The sequence below is a fragment of the Anopheles stephensi genome, chromosome 3 (assembly GCF_013141755.1).
Source record: "Anopheles stephensi strain Indian chromosome 3, UCI_ANSTEP_V1.0, whole genome shotgun sequence".
Taxonomy (NCBI): domain Eukaryota; kingdom Metazoa; phylum Arthropoda; class Insecta; order Diptera; family Culicidae; genus Anopheles; species Anopheles stephensi.
In genome coordinates, this window is record NC_050203.1 from 77,299,828 (window position 1) to 77,318,060 (window position 18,233).

General features: G+C 44.1%; 1 protein-coding gene across 3 annotated transcripts in view; it reads right to left on the bottom strand.

The window, feature by feature from the left end:
- LOC118510542 (P protein) overlaps positions 1-18,233 on the bottom strand; it is a 58,511-nt gene that overhangs the window by 23,079 nt on the left and 17,199 nt on the right. The window contains exons 1-2 of one of the 3 annotated variants that reach the window (XM_036052504.1): positions 10,862-11,052; positions 6,073-6,720 (exon numbers count right to left, since the gene is read on the bottom strand). The exons of the other annotated variants lie outside the window; for them this stretch is intronic. Of the exons in view, the coding sequence (XP_035908397.1) occupies positions 6,073-6,152 (80 nt within the window). The 5' untranslated portion in view covers positions 6,153-6,720; positions 10,862-11,052. Of the gene's footprint in view, positions 1-6,072; positions 6,721-10,861; positions 11,053-18,233 lie in introns of those variants that run through there. 3 annotated transcript variants of the gene reach the window in all.

The window sequence follows — 18,233 nt, forward strand, 5'->3', positions numbered from 1 at the left end:
CCAAAGGGACGGAGGTGGCTAAAACATGCGACGGTTCGCTGTTGCGCTACACCGTGTTGGATCAATATCCGTCCCGACGCTTCCTGGGCTAGAGAGTGCTGCAAAGGGTTGTCCTGGAAGGAAACACAACAACCTTCACCGGGAAAGGGACGGATTGAGCGAAACGGAAAAGAGCATCAAAGTATTTCGAGCGAGGTTTAGCCTACCTTAACCTCGTTAGCCAGTGATTGCCACATTGAGCTGGGTATGCATTTTTCTAGCACTAAAACTATGCTGCACCTGGGTGATGCTTCGCATATGCACTCCGGTGGGGTGTGTGATTGGTGCGTGCATAAAATTGCAACCTATGCAAACGACACCTGCATTATCACACGCGCGAAGGATGCATGTTTGCTTGCATGTTTATCATCGCCCCGATGCAGAAGGCGCCCGGCTCGCACATATTATTCGTACGCGCACTCCTGTGCAACAATGTTTGGCAATCTGTTTGACAGTGACAAGTGAGCTAAATAACTTTTGCAAGGTTAGCCGAAGAAGGGCAGTTTGAAAAATCACACGTGGGAAACGAATCATCCTTTTGATTGGTTTGCAAAACACTTTCAAGGCGACTGGCGACCGATTTCCTTGCGAGTTTCTAGTGCTGCCGACGCAAACAAATATGAGCTTTCGCTCTCTGGTTTTCCCCTTCACCTACAGCAACCATTTCCTTATTGAACACCTGTTCGAAGCCTGGCTGGAATGCAGAGCGTGCCGGTCTCAAGCTTAAGCCACTAGGGGGGAAAAAAACCAGACCAAATCATCAAATCTCTACACCCTCTCGTTGAGACATAATTAAATACCACACTCGCACACACGTAGACACTCCTGCGGTGAACCCTGCCCGGCACGGGACAACCTATTTAATTAGAAACATTTAGCGGCACTCACAATACAAGAACCAAGTTGCACAACAACAAAAAAGCTCGATTAAAATACCTTTTCTACAAATGAGTGACAGGGTGATTCCAGTCGCAGCCATTAATTAAACGTACTCACACTCATCTACTGCCGCCCTCGTCCGCTTGCTGCTTATATCGGCTAACCGGGCCTGTTTGTACCGTAATTGGTTTTAATAGATGTAAAACGTGATAATAAAACTATCTTATAAATTATAAACCACACATTTACATGTCTCTCGCATCTGGGTGTTTTTTGTTTGCCGAGCGGGAGGTTTCAATACAGTTGGTTCTGCAACCATTCGGAGTGAATAACTTCCTCGAGCTGTGATTAAACTGCACACGTCTGTAATATCCTCCTAGGGTTGGAATATGCAAAGTTGCGCTTACGAACAGGCAAATGATTGGTTTTTTGATGATATACGGAGGTCCGGAAAATCTAATAATTAGTGTGTGGGATCCATATTGTGTTGTGGTAAACGTTCAAACACATGTGGACAATGGAAGTAGCAATTACTATTTTACGAGATAGCAGAATACATTACAACATGACTTCATTGTATCGGCTAGTTAAGAGTTAAGGCCAATAACAGTTAAAGAACTACATTTCAAGATTTGTTGAAGTAATAGAAATCGTGAGACTCTTTCTGATCTCCAGTAGCAGAATCAGAGACCAAGATCAATGTTAAGGAGATCCTGAATAAGAAGGATCATATTACTTGGACGCTAACAAGATCAAGTGCACCTGAAGCCATGTCTGCAACTATTAGTATTATCAGGTTCATCCTCAAGCCAGAAGTTCTTGTGGCACGAGGATCGCATAGTTAAGGTAATCGGGGTGATCATATCCTCAAGAATCGCCTGTTATGGTGATCATCCCCTAAATAGTATGAGCATTATGAGGTACTTTTCCATCCTTTTCATCCATCCTCCAATCGTTTCCAAGCTCTAGGAAGTCATCAAATAAGAACGTCGGAAGTAAAACATAAAGTCGTCCTCGAACAACTAAAGAGCCCTAGTAAACTGTTAATAGATATTTATTGTCTCTCACTAAAACACACGTCAGATCTGCCCAATCAGATCATTTGTACAGACAGGGGCTGTGGAAGATGTGACAGCGGCATCGGTCTTCACACGGCAGGACCGGGGTTTAAATCCCATCTGAGCCGTTCCCCCATAGTGAGGGCTGTCTATCCAACTATGCGGTATCAATGAGTCTAGTTAGCCAGAAATGAAAGACATAACCTAGGAGGCCGTAAGGCTAAGAAAGAAGAAGAAGAAGCGTAGCCCTGAGCTCGAAAAATTAAGCTAAGAAGTTGCTGGATAGCACCTTACTTCAAAATAGGATCACATTTTGGGCGAACTTTGAGATCTTAACGGAGGTAATCATTGCAATTTGTTGTCACAGCACTTTACCATTAAATTCTTGTTTGAATTTTATTCAATTATTAGCTATTTTTGTTAATTAATTTTTACGATTATCGTTCTTTCTCTGTAACCCGTTTTTGATAAAAAAAATCTCCCCATGTTGCTATTAATCTCTTATCAATTATCTCTTCGCCCCAGACTCCTTTGTTAACCCACTTTAAATATAGCGCACTGGTGAACAACATTCCCGCGTGAGTAATCCACTTTCAAAGCTCGTGTTCGCCCAGCTTATGCATCCCGCTGTCAACCCACATTCTCACCTGCATCGACCCGAACCGTGACTAATAGTCCGGCCGCGTTCTCCCCATGCATCTCCCGCCCCATAATCGGCACGTTCTGAAAAAAAAAGCAAAGCGTGCGCGCGCACGCGCACATGACGCCATTTTCCGGACATGCCCGTACGGACCCGGTTGGCCGTGAAAAGCTAGCCGCGAGCCTAACCGAGCTACCCGACAAAGGAGCAAGACGGGGGCAAGAATTCATCACGCTTTTCTGGATACGGGGGCCCACTGGTGTTCCCCGGTGTCTAAGGTAAGAAGGTATGTAAATCAGTCCACTATCGAACCGTTCGTCATCTTCGTGTCGGCGGCAGAATGTAGAATTGTTATTCTTGCATAATTAATATCGGCATCGGGGAACCGGGTCCGCTTGAACCGTTACGGTAAAGGGCCCATTCCATATGTTCGAGACATGATCGAAGGGTTATACGGCGAGCATAGGGGTGAGGTGGTGAACATGCCCGGGTAAAGTCTTGCGGGGTGACTTCTCCAGAGTGGGTGATGTATTTACATCATCTGAAGCATTCCTTGAGCCAAGGTTCGCCACTGTCATACGAGAATGCAAATGTGTAATGTACGTAAGAAGGCGCATCGATGGCACGATGACGTTGATTGCGGTGAGATTTATCGAGCCGTTCCACCTACAACCAGCGGGCTATCCCTTTCACCCTCCGGATGAATCAAATTACAGCACAAACCGTCCAAGGATCTTCCTGGTAATGGGACTACTTCTCCAATAGTTCTCCGCCTGCACCTGCATGTGTGACGACATGATTTAATTGAAAACTACAACAAAACACACAACGTCCCACCGTGTCTTTCAATTAAGAGTAACGCATTTTTAATTGAGTTTTATTCCCTTTGTTCACTCAAAATGAGGGGTCTCTCTCCCTTCTAGGGTCAAAGCATTACAAAAGGCGCGGGCAGCACCAGCAGTCATCATCGTCCACCCTTGCGACAATGACTAATAGCTGACCCCGTTTTGGGATCAGTTCAGAATCGCCCTGGTCCGAACGGACGGCGCGTTGTCATCGCTGTTGAGCCATTGATTAAAATGGCTACAAAACTCAATGATCGGTCCCTGGGCGCTCGATGTGTGATCTATTATTCGATTGCCATGAGCTCTCCCCCAAAGCGTACGTGGGTCAAGACCTTGTGGATCTTCCTCCAGACACGGTCGGCAGCGATCGTTTTCTAATCAAATAAATGAACGTCATACGCGAAGAAAGATACATTTCGCAAGATCTATCGTGCATCACCAACTTGCAGCGGGAGAACGCGACTGATCTTTGCTCGATCAATTATGCACTGTTTGTGTGTGTGTGTGGAGCGATTCCTATCGCGCCTAGACGAATCGGCCAGCAGAATCGTTTTGCGCACATTGCGCGTTTAATTGATTTTTATGTTCACCGAAACAAATTCATCAACCCGTCCAGGCCGCGGCGGCTTCTGGACTCTTCGACGTATTAATGTCTCTTTATTGTGACAGTTTTATTGCCAGTGGGACAATTAGAGTCGATCGCTTCGGGACGTACCGCGTATAGGCGGCTGCGAGGGAGTTCACCATCTTGTGCGGTGAATTTTAATTCTTTTATGACCATAATTTTGAATCAATCAATGGATGCTAAGTTATAAGGGTTTTCGGGTGATACTTTGTAGGTTGGGTGTTTGTTGTGAAGATATTACTCGATCACGTTGAATTGTTCTGTAATATTGGTTCTTTTTCCTTGAAAGTGTATTTTAGCCTGAAGGTATGCAATCAATTCTAAAACTTGCATCTTTGTCTAAGAAGACAAATCTATTGCATACATCAAGGCGCTTCAGGTATGAAACCCTCATATACATCCTCTTCGCCTAAACTTTAAGAAAGATTTAACATTTCCACCCATCATCAGCTAATTGAAATGCTTCCCCAGCTCCATCAAAAGTTTGCCGTTTGAAGTTTCATATTCATCAGCGCAAATGCAACGGCGCCATTCCGTCCGCGAAAGAAACCAGTCCCGCCCGCGAGACACATGTTCCGATGAACTTTACAGATACTGCTCCGACTCCCAACCGATCGTGATGGTTGCCCCGCTAGCCATTGCGAAATCGTTTGCGGATGAGCTCCATCGTGCTCAATTTCCATCAATCGAGTCTAATTATTCGCGAGCCTTGCCAACCATCCGCCACACCAAGGGTGCCCTTTGGACCTTGCCGGGTCCGGTATTGATGGTAGCAAATTGAATTTGTCGCGTTTCGGTTTTTCTTGACGTTTTCGTAAGGCCGTCCCGAGAAGACTGATGCCCCCGTTTGACGAATATCACCCCTTCGAGCAAGCACCGTCATCGCACCCGTTAATCTGCTTGATGGGACGGGCACATAAATTTCCATCAGAAGCCTGCGAAACTTCGGCCGCCGCGACAGATGGGATTGCTTGGATTTGCATGAACGTGCGTAAATTGCTGACTGGTACCCAGAGCGCGCGCGTGGCATTATGTTCCCAGCGCGTTCTACCGTCGCGCCAGTTCCTCAAGGCGCTGCTGCCACAACGGCAACCACCAACTCCCAATTTAGGTCTAGGCTAGCTGGTCAACCGGTGTTAGGTAATTTTGCCAATTTGTTTAAGAGAAATGTGACTAATTTGACAACTCCACTTGTTTTAAAGTACAATTACGCCCAACCAGGACACAGGTTCGGTCATGGAAATGAAGCTGCGAGGTTCACGGTTTTGCAAACCAAAACAGTCAACGAACAGAGTTTTGCATTGGTCAGCGATGCAAACGTTCGGTGATGAGGTGTCGCGATTGTTTACGCTGACAATTAACACCCAGCGGGTTGGGTATACGGTCTCTCTCGCACCGATCAGGTAGCACACACTCGGCGATGATTAATGACATTGTCTTTCGACTGAATGGATGAATGAGTTTTAAGCAGAATGTCTTTCGTCGCTAACGATCCGTAACAGGTGTCTGCAGAGAGTGATCAACAAGGTGATACAACAGTTTTATATTTTTTAGGGATTATTTTTAGTTTCTACTAAGGAAGCAATTGTTTAAACATCAAGAACACGTTTGGCAAACCCTCAGTCGAAAAGCTTTTAATCTGTCATCTTGTCAGATCACCCAGCTTTCTACGGCTTCCACGACTATAAATCAGTATATTGTTACATTAATCAGTCTCATGATCGATATGTTCTAACTTCCCGGCACACACGTTAAGTCCAGTCCACAGTCCCAACACACCTGCCAACATGTCGTGCATAAATTTGTCGTGCCCCTAGCTCGGCACAAAACGTGAGTGGTCGATCGGAACAGATAGTGCACTAGGGTGAGCGTGTGTGGATTAATTATGACTTATTTGTGTTCTGCATAGTAGGCCCGGAATGACCACGCTGTAAGAGGAGGTGACAGTTTACGTACTAAGCTTATACAAAACAAAAACACACTCACTTGGGTTTGGGATAACTGTCCAGACTTTGCTTACTGACACGGCGCCGAAATATCCGCTTGGCCGGTGCCTTGACTTTCATCTCCAACGTCGGGCAGTGGCTGATCTTCCGGTTCCGAAATAGCTTCACCAGCTGGCCCTGGGCCTCTAGCGGACGGTCGGGTACAGGTACGAATAAGGAGGCACGGTCGGCGAATGCGAAAGTGCAAGAGAATCAGAAACCAGCGTCTAGCTATGTTGCGGACCCAACACGAATTTGTGGATTTTATGCGCCGATTGTTCACCCTTTCTTTTCTTTTTTTGCTCGATCACAACCGGAACCTGTCCCGTTGGCCTCCGGGATCAAGTGCACCAAAAAGGACTTTACCAAACGCACACACTTTACAAAAATCAAATTCACCACCAATTTTTACTCCATCCACGGCGCGCACGCTTGTACAGCTCTAGCGAATCCGTTCAACTGCCGCGTCATGCTCTTGTAGATGGTTTCACCGAGGATTCGGGTTGTCGCACACAGTTGTGGGTTCGGACACTTGGCTGACGAGTGGAAAAAACCTCCCGCAGCCAGTACGGGGTAAACAAACTTTAACCGGAGGATGTCTCCGCGATGGCACGTCACGCGATCAAACACCGAAACACTTCTTCATGCACTGTGAACGAAAAGTCAAGGCACAACGATCAATGCACCGCGCGATGGGAGAATGTAAATGGGATGAGTGCGCTTTTCGGTCTCTAACATTTGAATACAGATTCAAGCAGTGCTTATAAGCCAAAAGTTAACGTCAAAACTACAAGCGATACTGCGGTCCGATTTGTTCCGGTTTTTTTTTAGCCTTTGGTGCGTATGTGCTGATGTCGTCTACTGATTCTTGAAGTGTTCTAGCGTTACCGATAAGATGATTTAGGCTCGATCGTGATGCAGCTAAGCTGGTGTATGTAATGTGCACTTGTCAATGCTCTCGACTCGAATAGCTTCTCTTATCGAGGATTAATGACGAATTCTTCAAGGGGAGACACTTTTATTGCCTGCTTAAGAGACAAGCAATTATAGGTTAGAAACCTCAACGATGTCTTCAAATGTATCACCTCTAACTAGACACTCGCTCACATTGCTTCCGCATCACTTTCATAACCGCACGCCGTTACGACACACTCTCACGCACAGTTCGCGTTCTACCTAGTCCTGAAACAAGTCCTACCACCTTGGTTCACTGACTCGTAAGCAGCAGTGCAACGAACAAAAGGCAGCTCACTCACTGCGTGTGCAACGAAACCACTCCAGACTCCGAGCCCGAGCTGACTGCTGGTGTGCCGATGCTGCGGAAAGCAAACTGCAACGACGACGCAAAATTCTTCCCGTAATCAACGGCGGTGTCCAAGCGACTGCTGGGAGCGACCGACCAGCCGCACTACGAGCCGGGACCGCAACAACGGGTTTTTTGCGCTCGGTGGTTAACGATCGAAGCAAATCGTACACTCGCCTCATACATGTGCGCCGAGAACCATCTCGCGGCGGCGTGTTTCTGCCCCACACAACCGAGCAACCGAGTACTTGACTTTCGAGCGAGAATTCCAGTTCCAGCTGACGTGCTGACGTGCTCTCTGGCTTTAGGCTGAAACTCCCTCTTGTGCCAATCTAAATCCAATTTCAAGTTCTCGCGATCATCATCGCCCGGTAGCCGGTCACCGGAAAGCCACGGGAAAGGATACGGTTTTTGGGGCTATCGCGTCCGGGGGCAACCCTTGCAATGGAGCGAGATCGAGTGAGGAAAAGATTAGTCTAAATCTGAAAGGTGTTTAACACACCACTCAGCGGTCGATTATGGCGATCCCCCGTGGTGTGAATAGTATGCTATTCGAGCCACTGGCTTGATGATCGCGTAGAGCGTGTGGACGAGATCGTGTTAGCTGGAAGTCTTTTGCGTAGCCAAATTGTCGGTATGCTGCGGTTCCTAAACAAGGCGCGACGTCATAAACGGGTTTGAGTTTACAGTGCGTGAGCAGAGCATACGCATTGCGTCGTCTAATGTTGGGGACCTCGTGACGCGCTCGAAAGTAGCATCGCCGCATATGGTGCGTGCAACTTAATAGAGCCGTTTATCTGATTGAAGGAACTAAGACAGTAGAACCGACCTCACTGTAAGACGTGATCGTGGCATCTGATCACGTGGAGATTGAAATTATTGAACTCGTTTGAACTCAGGTTGGACTTTTTTTTTGTCTTCATTTGCAAATATTTTTCAGATTGGAATGGGGCCTCAGACATAACGCCTCGGGGAGTCTTCCACGATTGCTTTTATTCCAGTTTTGATGGAGAAAATACCAGTAAAAACAAAATGCCTCCAGAGCCACCTCCTATCATTCCGAGAATGTTGAGGGATTTTTGTTCCCTTGCAGATAATCATCTTCTCGAACCGGTTTCGCATGCAATCACCCCAACGGCTAATAACTGCACACCGTACGAAGTGGCATGAGCTTAATGCAATGAAAGAAAACTCATCCAGTTGGGGTTTCACATGATCGTTAAATGTGTCCCACCACGGTACAGTATATCGCGCCCATCTTCTATTAAGTTCAGTCATGTAAGTCATTAAGTGAGGTTAGATCATTTTGCTTCTGTGCGGTGCGCGGTGGCATGAAAATTAGTATGCAGTGGAAGGTCTGCCTATGCACCGGAACCGGTAGCAAGCATCGTTAGCATCGCGATTGACACCCTGAGTCACATAGCGTCTAACCGATGCCGGATTTCCCTGTACCGGATGATGCTGCGAAACAGCATCTTCTCCCGTTGATCGATCAAAAATATGGCGTCGTTGAATGCACGGTTAAGCGAAAAAGCTTGTCGATGTGATGCAAAAAATGCAACACAAAATTAAAATCAAGGCTTTTGATTGTCTTTGAAGTTGAAATATTATTCCGTTGCAGCACAAGCAACACATACATTTTAAGAAACAAATCTCACCCACCAAGGACGGCGCACACACTCGTTGTGCTTCCATATATGGGCTTATCCAGCTACGAAATAGTAGTTGCTGGATTTGCAAAGCATTTACAGCACGATTATAGTACATTTTCTTGCATGCAGAATTTATAGCAACCGTAATCATAATTCACCAGCACCCATCTTCTTCCCTACAGGGCTTTACGTACTCCGCTACCCCGATCGAGCCATTCTAAATTAAACCTGAAGGAAACACTAATGTATGTCCCATACACAAACACGCTCCGTAACGCTTATGTATCGCTACAATTCATTCGATTAAGATCTCACTTTAGAGTGGTGTTTCGGCCGACCGCGAAGCGAAAACAAACCATTCTCCCGTTTGCTGGGGCTCCAGTCAATCTGAAGAATCCTCGATGCGGGTTATGGCTATGATTTTTATCACGGACCCCGACGCTATCCACTTTTGTTTGCGGTTCGTAGCAATCAAAATCAAAACATCGATGGGTTTCGGCATAACTCAACTTTCGGGGCAGGGTGGCAATTCCTTTAGGACCTAGTTTATTTTATCGCACAACAACGAATTGAACATGTATAAATGTTAATTAGCACAAATTGAGTTTCATTGATTTGTAACGGATCGGGTTTGGGTTTCACTTGTGCCTTCAGGGGTTGTCCAAGTAAGTTTCTTCCCCAGCTCGGTGGCTTCGGTATCGGGACAAGTTTGTGCCGTCCGTTAAGTGGTAGCAGGGCTGATGGCAAAGTTGATAAACATATCAACGGCACGCAGGCCGTTCGACTAAATGGAGCTGTCAATCTGGGAGGTTGGGTGGTTTCGGCTCGTCTAATGTTTTTAACCATGTAGTTAGGGTTTTTTTGCAACAAGTTTTGTTGCTGCTTTCTCTCTTTATTAAATTATTGGTAGAGAGTAGCTCGAAAAATGCTAACTTATATCCCTTACTGATCTATAGAGTTCCAGAAATTCCTTACAGCACCATCAGCGAGAGCTTCAATTATCATTACCATTTCTACTGAATTGATTTTAAAAGCACCATCATTCTAATGCACTCACGACATCAAAGTTGCATCGCTAACCAGCACACGCGCCCCCTAAATGTGCTGATTCACGTGCATGGTGCAACAATTTGTACGCCGCAAAACCTTTTCGATCGACGCTTTTAGCGACCCTTTATCCCTTCCGATGAGCGTTTAATGTAGAAGCGTGCTGAAACACGTTCAAATGATTTTCACGCCACACCGAAGGAGCAACTGAGTGTCGATCTACGGCTAGAAGGAGAAATAGAATGAATCGTTTGCCTTGATCACAATTCCCGTCTTCCGGATTCACTCGTCGAGAAGCTAGTGACGCAGATCGCGGTAACTATCGTCTGACCACGGCATACGAAGACAAACGCTCTCTTTTTCGCCCACGCTTCGCACCAAGAAAATGGTTTTCAGTTGGGAAAATAGCGTGACTCGCACCCGGAACAACACGCACCAACACGCACTCAGACCTGTGTCCGGAGCTCTACCCTACTCCTATTCGCAGGAAAAGCGGACCACGCGGTTTTTTCTTCGTTCACTCACTCTCGTCATGCATTTTTCAAAAGTCCCTTACCGCTTAAAATAGCACCAACAATCAAGTCTACGGTGTTAAGGAAAAGGGAGCAGCAAATGCACCGACCGGTGATCAGGTTTTTCGAACGGGAGTTCTACTTCGGCATGGACGTCTTAAAACGTCTTGTTTGATTGGTTTCCTTCAAACATCACTCATTGTAGGAGAGTCCGTTCTAGAGTTCTAATCGACACGATTTACACAAAATTTGGGAATAATTTTCAGGATTCTTAACCTTTCACAGAGACAAACACTGATCACAAAAAATTACACGCACGAACGATAGTTAGCGATCGATTCAAACGCGATCGACACGATCATCATCCTTGCAAACACACACGCCACAGGCCACAGATCGAAACGTCGAACGCCAAAGCCACCGTCTGTGAACCGTCAACCGTACGCATCCAGCCAGCCAGCCGACCGAGTGACAAAACTGGACTGAACCGTGCCGCAACGAACCCGCGATGAGATGTGATGAGACAGCGAACGCGCACGAGAGTCGCACTACACACCACGGCACTGACCACACGACGCACACACACACACCGGGTGCGTGTCGCGTCGATCGGTTCCTTCTGCAATGTTGTGGGGCACCCCATTCCCACAAGGGGGATGTTGGAGGGTAAGGGCAAGAAGAAGATCTCACCCCGACGAGTGGTGGACGGGGATGAGTTGTGCACCCATACACACGACGGTAGATGGCATCCAATTGGAACCGTTGGCGATCGAATGGCCGTATGCTTCGTTACGGCAGCCATATGCACGTACGAGTAGTCTTTCGCATCATCATCAACTACTATTATTAGTGTGTTTTATGCTGGTAAAGTCACTCTTTGGCTCTTCTCATACACCTACCCCATGTGTGTTTGTGTGTGTGTGTATGTTTGTGGAAAAAGGGGGTCATTTTTGGGATGACACTTTTCACTCACCCAGACTGGAAGAAAAGAAATCACGTGGTGGTGGTTCGCAAATAAAAAACAACAACACTGGCAAAAATGTGTTCCCAATGCAAGTGCTGTGCGGTAGCTGTGAGGAATTGTTGGCCCTCGGCCGCGATATGTGTGTAAAACGTGCAATTTTGATGATGACACACTGTGGTGCGCGACATTTGATCAAAGCACCTCACAATCTTCGCTTCAGAAGGAGGGGTCTGGTGTGACTCTGGGGAATGGTGGAGAAGCGAGGAGGATCTTTTTTTGTCAAGAAAATGGGATTTTTGGAAGCTGGGGCTGGAGAAAAAACATTAGCTGGTACAAAAAATTACAGCTCAGTTAAAAAAAACCTTAGCTTCACAATAAACAGATGATTAGATTGGGAAGAGACTCAAAGAGATTTGAGAGAAAAAAAGAAATAAGGTAAAATTAAAAAAAAACAGGAAAGGGTCTTATTTTAAAATAAAATCTTAAAATATCTTAAAATTGCATTTCTTTACAAGAAAAAAATTAAAGAAAATTAACGTGAAAAATAAATCATGGAAGATTTATGAAAATACGAACATTTTTTATAAATAAATAATAATAACTATAAAACTTCATAAAAAATATCAAGGTTTAATAAAAGACAAGTCCTAAATAGAGAACAGAAATTCATGAAACATAAAAAAATTGATAAAAAATTGATATAAAGATAAAAGAAACAAAAATAAAATGCTTAATAAACAAAGGAAAATAAAAGAACATTAACATAAAATGCAATAAAATCAATGGAACAAGGTCGTCTCATAATAAAATTATAAAATGTATTAAATCAAAAATGAAACAGAAACAAAATCAATCTTCACAAAAACCGATCACCAAAGAAAATACTAAAAAACTAATAAACAAACAAAAACAAATAAATAAAATCGTTTGAAAATAAACATTGTTATCTAACCAACAATATGAAATGGAGTAAAAAGACAATCCAACAAATGAATAGCGATCAGTTTTAATTTGAAAAATAATAAAACATAATAAAAGCAATAAATAACCATAACATAAGCTGTAACTGAACGATTAATTCACAATAGAAACAAAACTAATTAAAAAAAAAGTTAACGAAAACAATAGATAGTAAATAAACAATCATTCATTATTTAGGTTCAATATTATCTCATATGGAGTAATACTTAAACAAAGCAAAATCCTCCCATGTAACATCGATATGCGAAAAGACATTGCTTAGCGAAACAGCACACCTCACGCACTGTAAATCCTCACTTTCAATTGCAACAATGAGGCGAGGAAAACAAACGAACTTTAAACAAAGAAATGACAACCGTCATTCAGCCCCATACATCACACTTATGCAAATCGGGCTTGGACTGATAGATTGTTGAAAGATTAATTATCCACACACACATACATGCCGCGGTTGCCAAAACGACCACGATCCCACCAAGGGGGAATGTGATTGAGATGATTTATGAAGCTGTCCGTTTATCATCCTCTTGTTTGTTTTGAGACCATAATTAGAGTAATGGTGGAACGGTGGCGATTGCTGATCGTTGATAGTTTAAATTGTGTTTATTAATTTTTTCCGAAACACCCAGCTTATTGCCACACCATTATGCAAGCAAAAGTTTGCAAATTTTCACCTCTACTTCCCGTTTGGTAAAATCATAATGAGGTCAAACCTCAAACCGGTGCCGTGGCCGGTACGCAATCACACCAAACAATACCAAAAATAAACGACAGGCAACTCACCCGTCCGAACCGGACCGAACCGATGGTCCCGATCGGTAGTATTATTATTAGAATGTGTGTTCTACACGCGTTCGACAGCCCGAAGGTTGGCGCGGGAGTAGATGCCGTGGATGTCAGGTTCTTGCTAACCCCGTAGATGTGGATCAAGATCAAACGGACCTCACGTTCACCTTTCTACCGCCATCCACCGTGCGACCCTTGAACTCATCCCCTAAAAGTCTCTGTATGGACAGCCCATGGATGCCCATTAAGGGCGCCAAAATTGGAGACAGATCATCCACCAGGGCCCCGACGAAGGCCACGGTGAAAGGAATTTCAAGTGCACACCTGAAGACGTCTTCGCGATACGCGACCGGCTGCAAACGCAACGATGGCCTTCGCCGGAATTCGCGAATATGCAGACAACAGCACGCGACAACCGTGCTCGGGAGAGGGTAAGCTGGGTGATCAATAAAAGCAAGGCGCTATCGGCTTTGCCACGAGACCTGATGATGGCTAGCGAACTGGTCTAGCTGGCCAAATTCCTTGGTCAGCTAAACAGTGTCACTTTGCGACATCGGCTCACAACAAACACAAACATTCCCTGCTCAAGTCTCAAGCCTATGTGTGTGTGTGTGTCAGTTTGAGAGTCGGTTTTTTATTATTCATAATTAAGATCGCTTTCAAACACCTTCGTAAGGACAGGCGGGCAATAAATCCTTGTACGGTGCGCGTCGCCAACGTCGATTGGCCACCGCGAAGCCATCATCAATACGAAATCGCGTGGACGAGTCCGCTGACAATCGAGTCGAGTCGGCCGCTTGTCATCCACCCGCAAGCATTGCAAGAGACACCAACAAGGTAACAATGGGCAAAGGTTGGCCGACGCGAACGCAATTCCAGTTCGCAGTTGTCGGGGATGCAGTTTGATAAAGAATGGTGCATCCGTGCATATGAGCCACGGTTGTTCTTTTCGGGCGATTGGAGTATTGTGAATCTGGGCAATTCACATTCAGCGGGTCTCTACAGCCGCACTCGCACCGGGTGATGGATGGTTCGTAAATCTTCTTCCGCACCTTCGTCGCTAGCGTTGGTGGACGTACCTATGCGGATGATGGATGCGTCGTCGGATCCGAGACACTGTGCCATAAGAACGTTTTGCTTCTTTTTTCACTCGTGTCGTTCGTTTGATCAATGTTACTCCAGTACTGTGGGGCTGTTTGATTTGATTGACAAGGTTGGAGCCATGCAATAGAGTCGTGTTTGATTTGATACTTAGTTTGAGTGAACTTTTGATGAATACGCATTAGCATGTCTAGACATTATTTACAGTACATGGGACTCTTGGTAGCAAGCATGCTTTGTGGTGCAAATTTTTACTTGATTTATAACAAATTTTGTTTATTAATCAATACAAATTAAACAAACAAATTTGTTGGGTTTATTAATCACACAACTTTAAATCCAAGCTAGAAATTTGTTTTCCGTTCCCAATATTGCGAGTTTGTGTCCAAAGTACCTGTGAGAACGTACCATTCGTGGACGCCCTTCAGATATAAATAAAATTATAGCTTCCTGGAATATTCCTAACTGGAATATCGGATCGAAATGTAATATAGGATCGAAATGTAATTCGATCCTACACATGGAAGAACAGTCCAGAAGTACTTGATAGCTTCCCTTAAGTATTTTATTTTATTTATTTATTTATTGAGTATTAGCTACCCTTAAGTTGTTGCTTTAAAAATTTCAATAACCATAAGCCATTAGTTATTAAATTATAGCAAACTCAGTCAGTGTCTTCTTCCTTGGCAATAAAACCTCCAAAGGACTCGGTCTGCCATTTCTGGCTATTTGTGACTTGATTCCTGCGTACGGGAAGGCGGTCGAGATGGGATTTGAGCCCCAGTCTTATCTCGGCTACCGGACCACCCCAGTCAGACTTTAGTACCCCAGTTGTGTGACCCAAGTACTCAGGAAAATAATTACAGTAACACCCAAGAAAATGACTTGAGCTCCTCTGGGTGCTACTTGTAAGATACGGGTATTTTCTATTCCATGTGAAATTTAATATGGATATTTGTTAGCAGTTGCGACGAATATCTCAACTGTCATGGGCCATTTGCTGTAAATTTATAGAAAACTAAGCAATTGGTTTAAATACTTATTAACATTATTTAAAAATTTAAATTTATAGGAAACTAAGGTTTAAATGGTTTAAATACTTATTAAATTATTAAAGCTAGTCTATATTTCAATTTGTAGTCTCAAGCATGGACAAGTCCTCTCCATGTATTTGTTCTCAATATTTATTACATTCAGAATTCGATCGTCCAATAACTTTTGTTCACCTCATCTCTCTCTCTCTCTCTCTCTCTCTCAAACAGTTAAGAACACTTTGTAAAGGAAACAGCCTGCCAGCTAAGGAAATCAATCAAGATCTCCGTAATCAAGGTATTGACGATGCTTAATTAAATCTAAATTGATTGCAATCAAACTCCTAGTTAGCGTAACGCTCCCCGACGACCGCGTCAGCCGCGTCTGTGCCGATAATGTGCCACATAATTGAAAATTTCCATTTACAGAAAGCTCCTTCCGCTTGCTTCCTTCCGATGACTGCCTTCACGAATACCCTTCACCGAGCGAGCGCGTAAACGAATCACACTCCAGAAACGCTAAATCCTGGCGTAATCGATAGATTGTCATCTCGGTAAAACTGTAACCCATCAGTGTCACAAGATGTAAAACAATACCATGGTTAAATAAGACGCCGGTCCATTACCGAGGTAGAACGGGCAGCGCCTTATCGCAGCCGGCTTCGTCACTTTGGACAAATCCTCTTACGTCATTGAGACATCAATCGCGTTAAATTCGTGTTAGCATTTCGGCGCTAAGTGTCGAAACAACCATCGATGGTGAATTCATTCTTCCGATCGTCATCCTTCAGCACAGGTTCAATCGTGGATGTTGTTTCCGTACATTTTGTTGCTTCTACAAACTTCCTTCCGTTGAGGAAGCTAAAAGAGTATTGCAAATAAAATCCGCCCCGAAGAAGAGCAGCACCATGAGCATTACTTTTGTTGTACCTATGGAAATTTTGCGCAAATTTTCTGCCCCGAAAACCCATTACACATCGTACGTAATAGAATCACGGCAAACGATGACGACAGCGACGACGACGATGTACACCGCCTCCGTTGGGCTGGTGACGGAAATTTGCTACATCCGCAACAGATTTATGCCATTCTCGATCAACTATTCATGGCGGGTTGGTTGGCCATAGAAGATGCCGCTCGTTCGGCAGATTTCGCCCCATCCGACAAATGGTACTCCACACCAACTGGGTGAGCTCGAGGTCTTTCGTTTTCTCTCTCATGCGTAATGCTTTCTTCGCCCAACGCAAAGCAGCATTTTCTTGCAGGATATCAGCACAAAAAAAGGAAAGGAAAAGCCTACGTGCGTTGGGTTGTACTAATGAGACGTGAAATATTTTTCCCCAGTCCCGTGTTTGGAAATGCTTTTGCCACCCCTGGGGCAAGATTTGTCGACGCTTTTTGTTTTACTTTCTGGTTGCTTTTGGGGTTAATATTCAACCAGAAGTGTATCAAGATGAATGACCGTCCACCACCATCATGTGTACTGAGTCTTCTACTTTTGTTCGTTCGGTATGCTTTGGACGGAGAAAGAAAATGCTACGGGAAACCGGAAAACGAAGCGGAATCTTTTCTCCACACGTACCAATACATTCCGATACACGTGGGCCGTGTCTGGTATGAAAAAAGCGAAAAAATGCAACGACAAAACGAACGTCCTACGAAACAAAGTTCCTGATAATCCTGCTTTTGCGTGGATTTATTGTGCCGGAAAATCAGTAGCAGTTATTCGTCTGTACTGTTCTGCCTGGACAACGACAAAGCGTACCACTAAACGAAACAATATCATAAAGAAATGAGCCGTGTGTGTGCTTGGGTTGAGGAAGAGAGAAAGAGAGTAGAATTATTAGAAAAGTTGTGAACGGAAGTACACAGCAAACATGCTTCCTCAATAGTCAGCAGTTTTATGGATCGAAGAGGAGATACGCATATGACCGCTGGAAAGGTCAGGGATAAAAAGGAAGGAAAAAAGCTGTCCAGTCTAGTTGCTTCTGGGCATGTCTCGGACTGGTACACTGTGGTGCTAGGAGGGACAAGTCAAAAAAACATTATAAAAACATTAGTTTTTGAAACAAGTCATTATATAAAAACTTGGTTAGCATTTTTGTACTAAAAGTTGAAAGAAAATTCATATTAGGCTGAAAATATAATATAGTTACAAAACCTTTATTTTTCCATCATCTTTTAAGAAACTTTATCATTCTGAAAGGTTATATCGTCACATTAACTGCTAAAATTGTTCAACCATGTATAGTCGTCGTGGTAGTACCGCATGTTTCCGGCAGAGGGCATGGAGTACTTAGAACAAAATTTAGGTTAATAATAAGCGCCACATAACTTTATAATTAAAAAAATTCTTATTCTTCGTAAAATATTAATTCAAATACAGTATTAAATGTTTACCCCTTAGAATGAATCCATTAAAACATTAACACTTCTACGTGTTGCAAGTACTATTTAATGCAGTCCAATATTATTAAATATCCATGGTTGAAACTTTCCCTTTTTTCTACCTACAGTAATCTGCTGACAAAAACAAAATTTAACATCTAGTTTATCTTTCCTAAAGCTTTCAATTGCTCTATGCTCTCTAAGCTCTCTAAAAAACTACGATTTTGTGCAGGGTATGTTCTTAATACGAATATTAAACACGGTAGACGGTCCACTCATCGGTCTGAGTTGGACCACCGTGCAATGGCTGATCCCTTACGAAAGCCATTAGGATAAAGATTATCCTCGCGGATAGCTTCAGCTACGACACTTTGTCCTTGTTGGACCGTTCCACCCC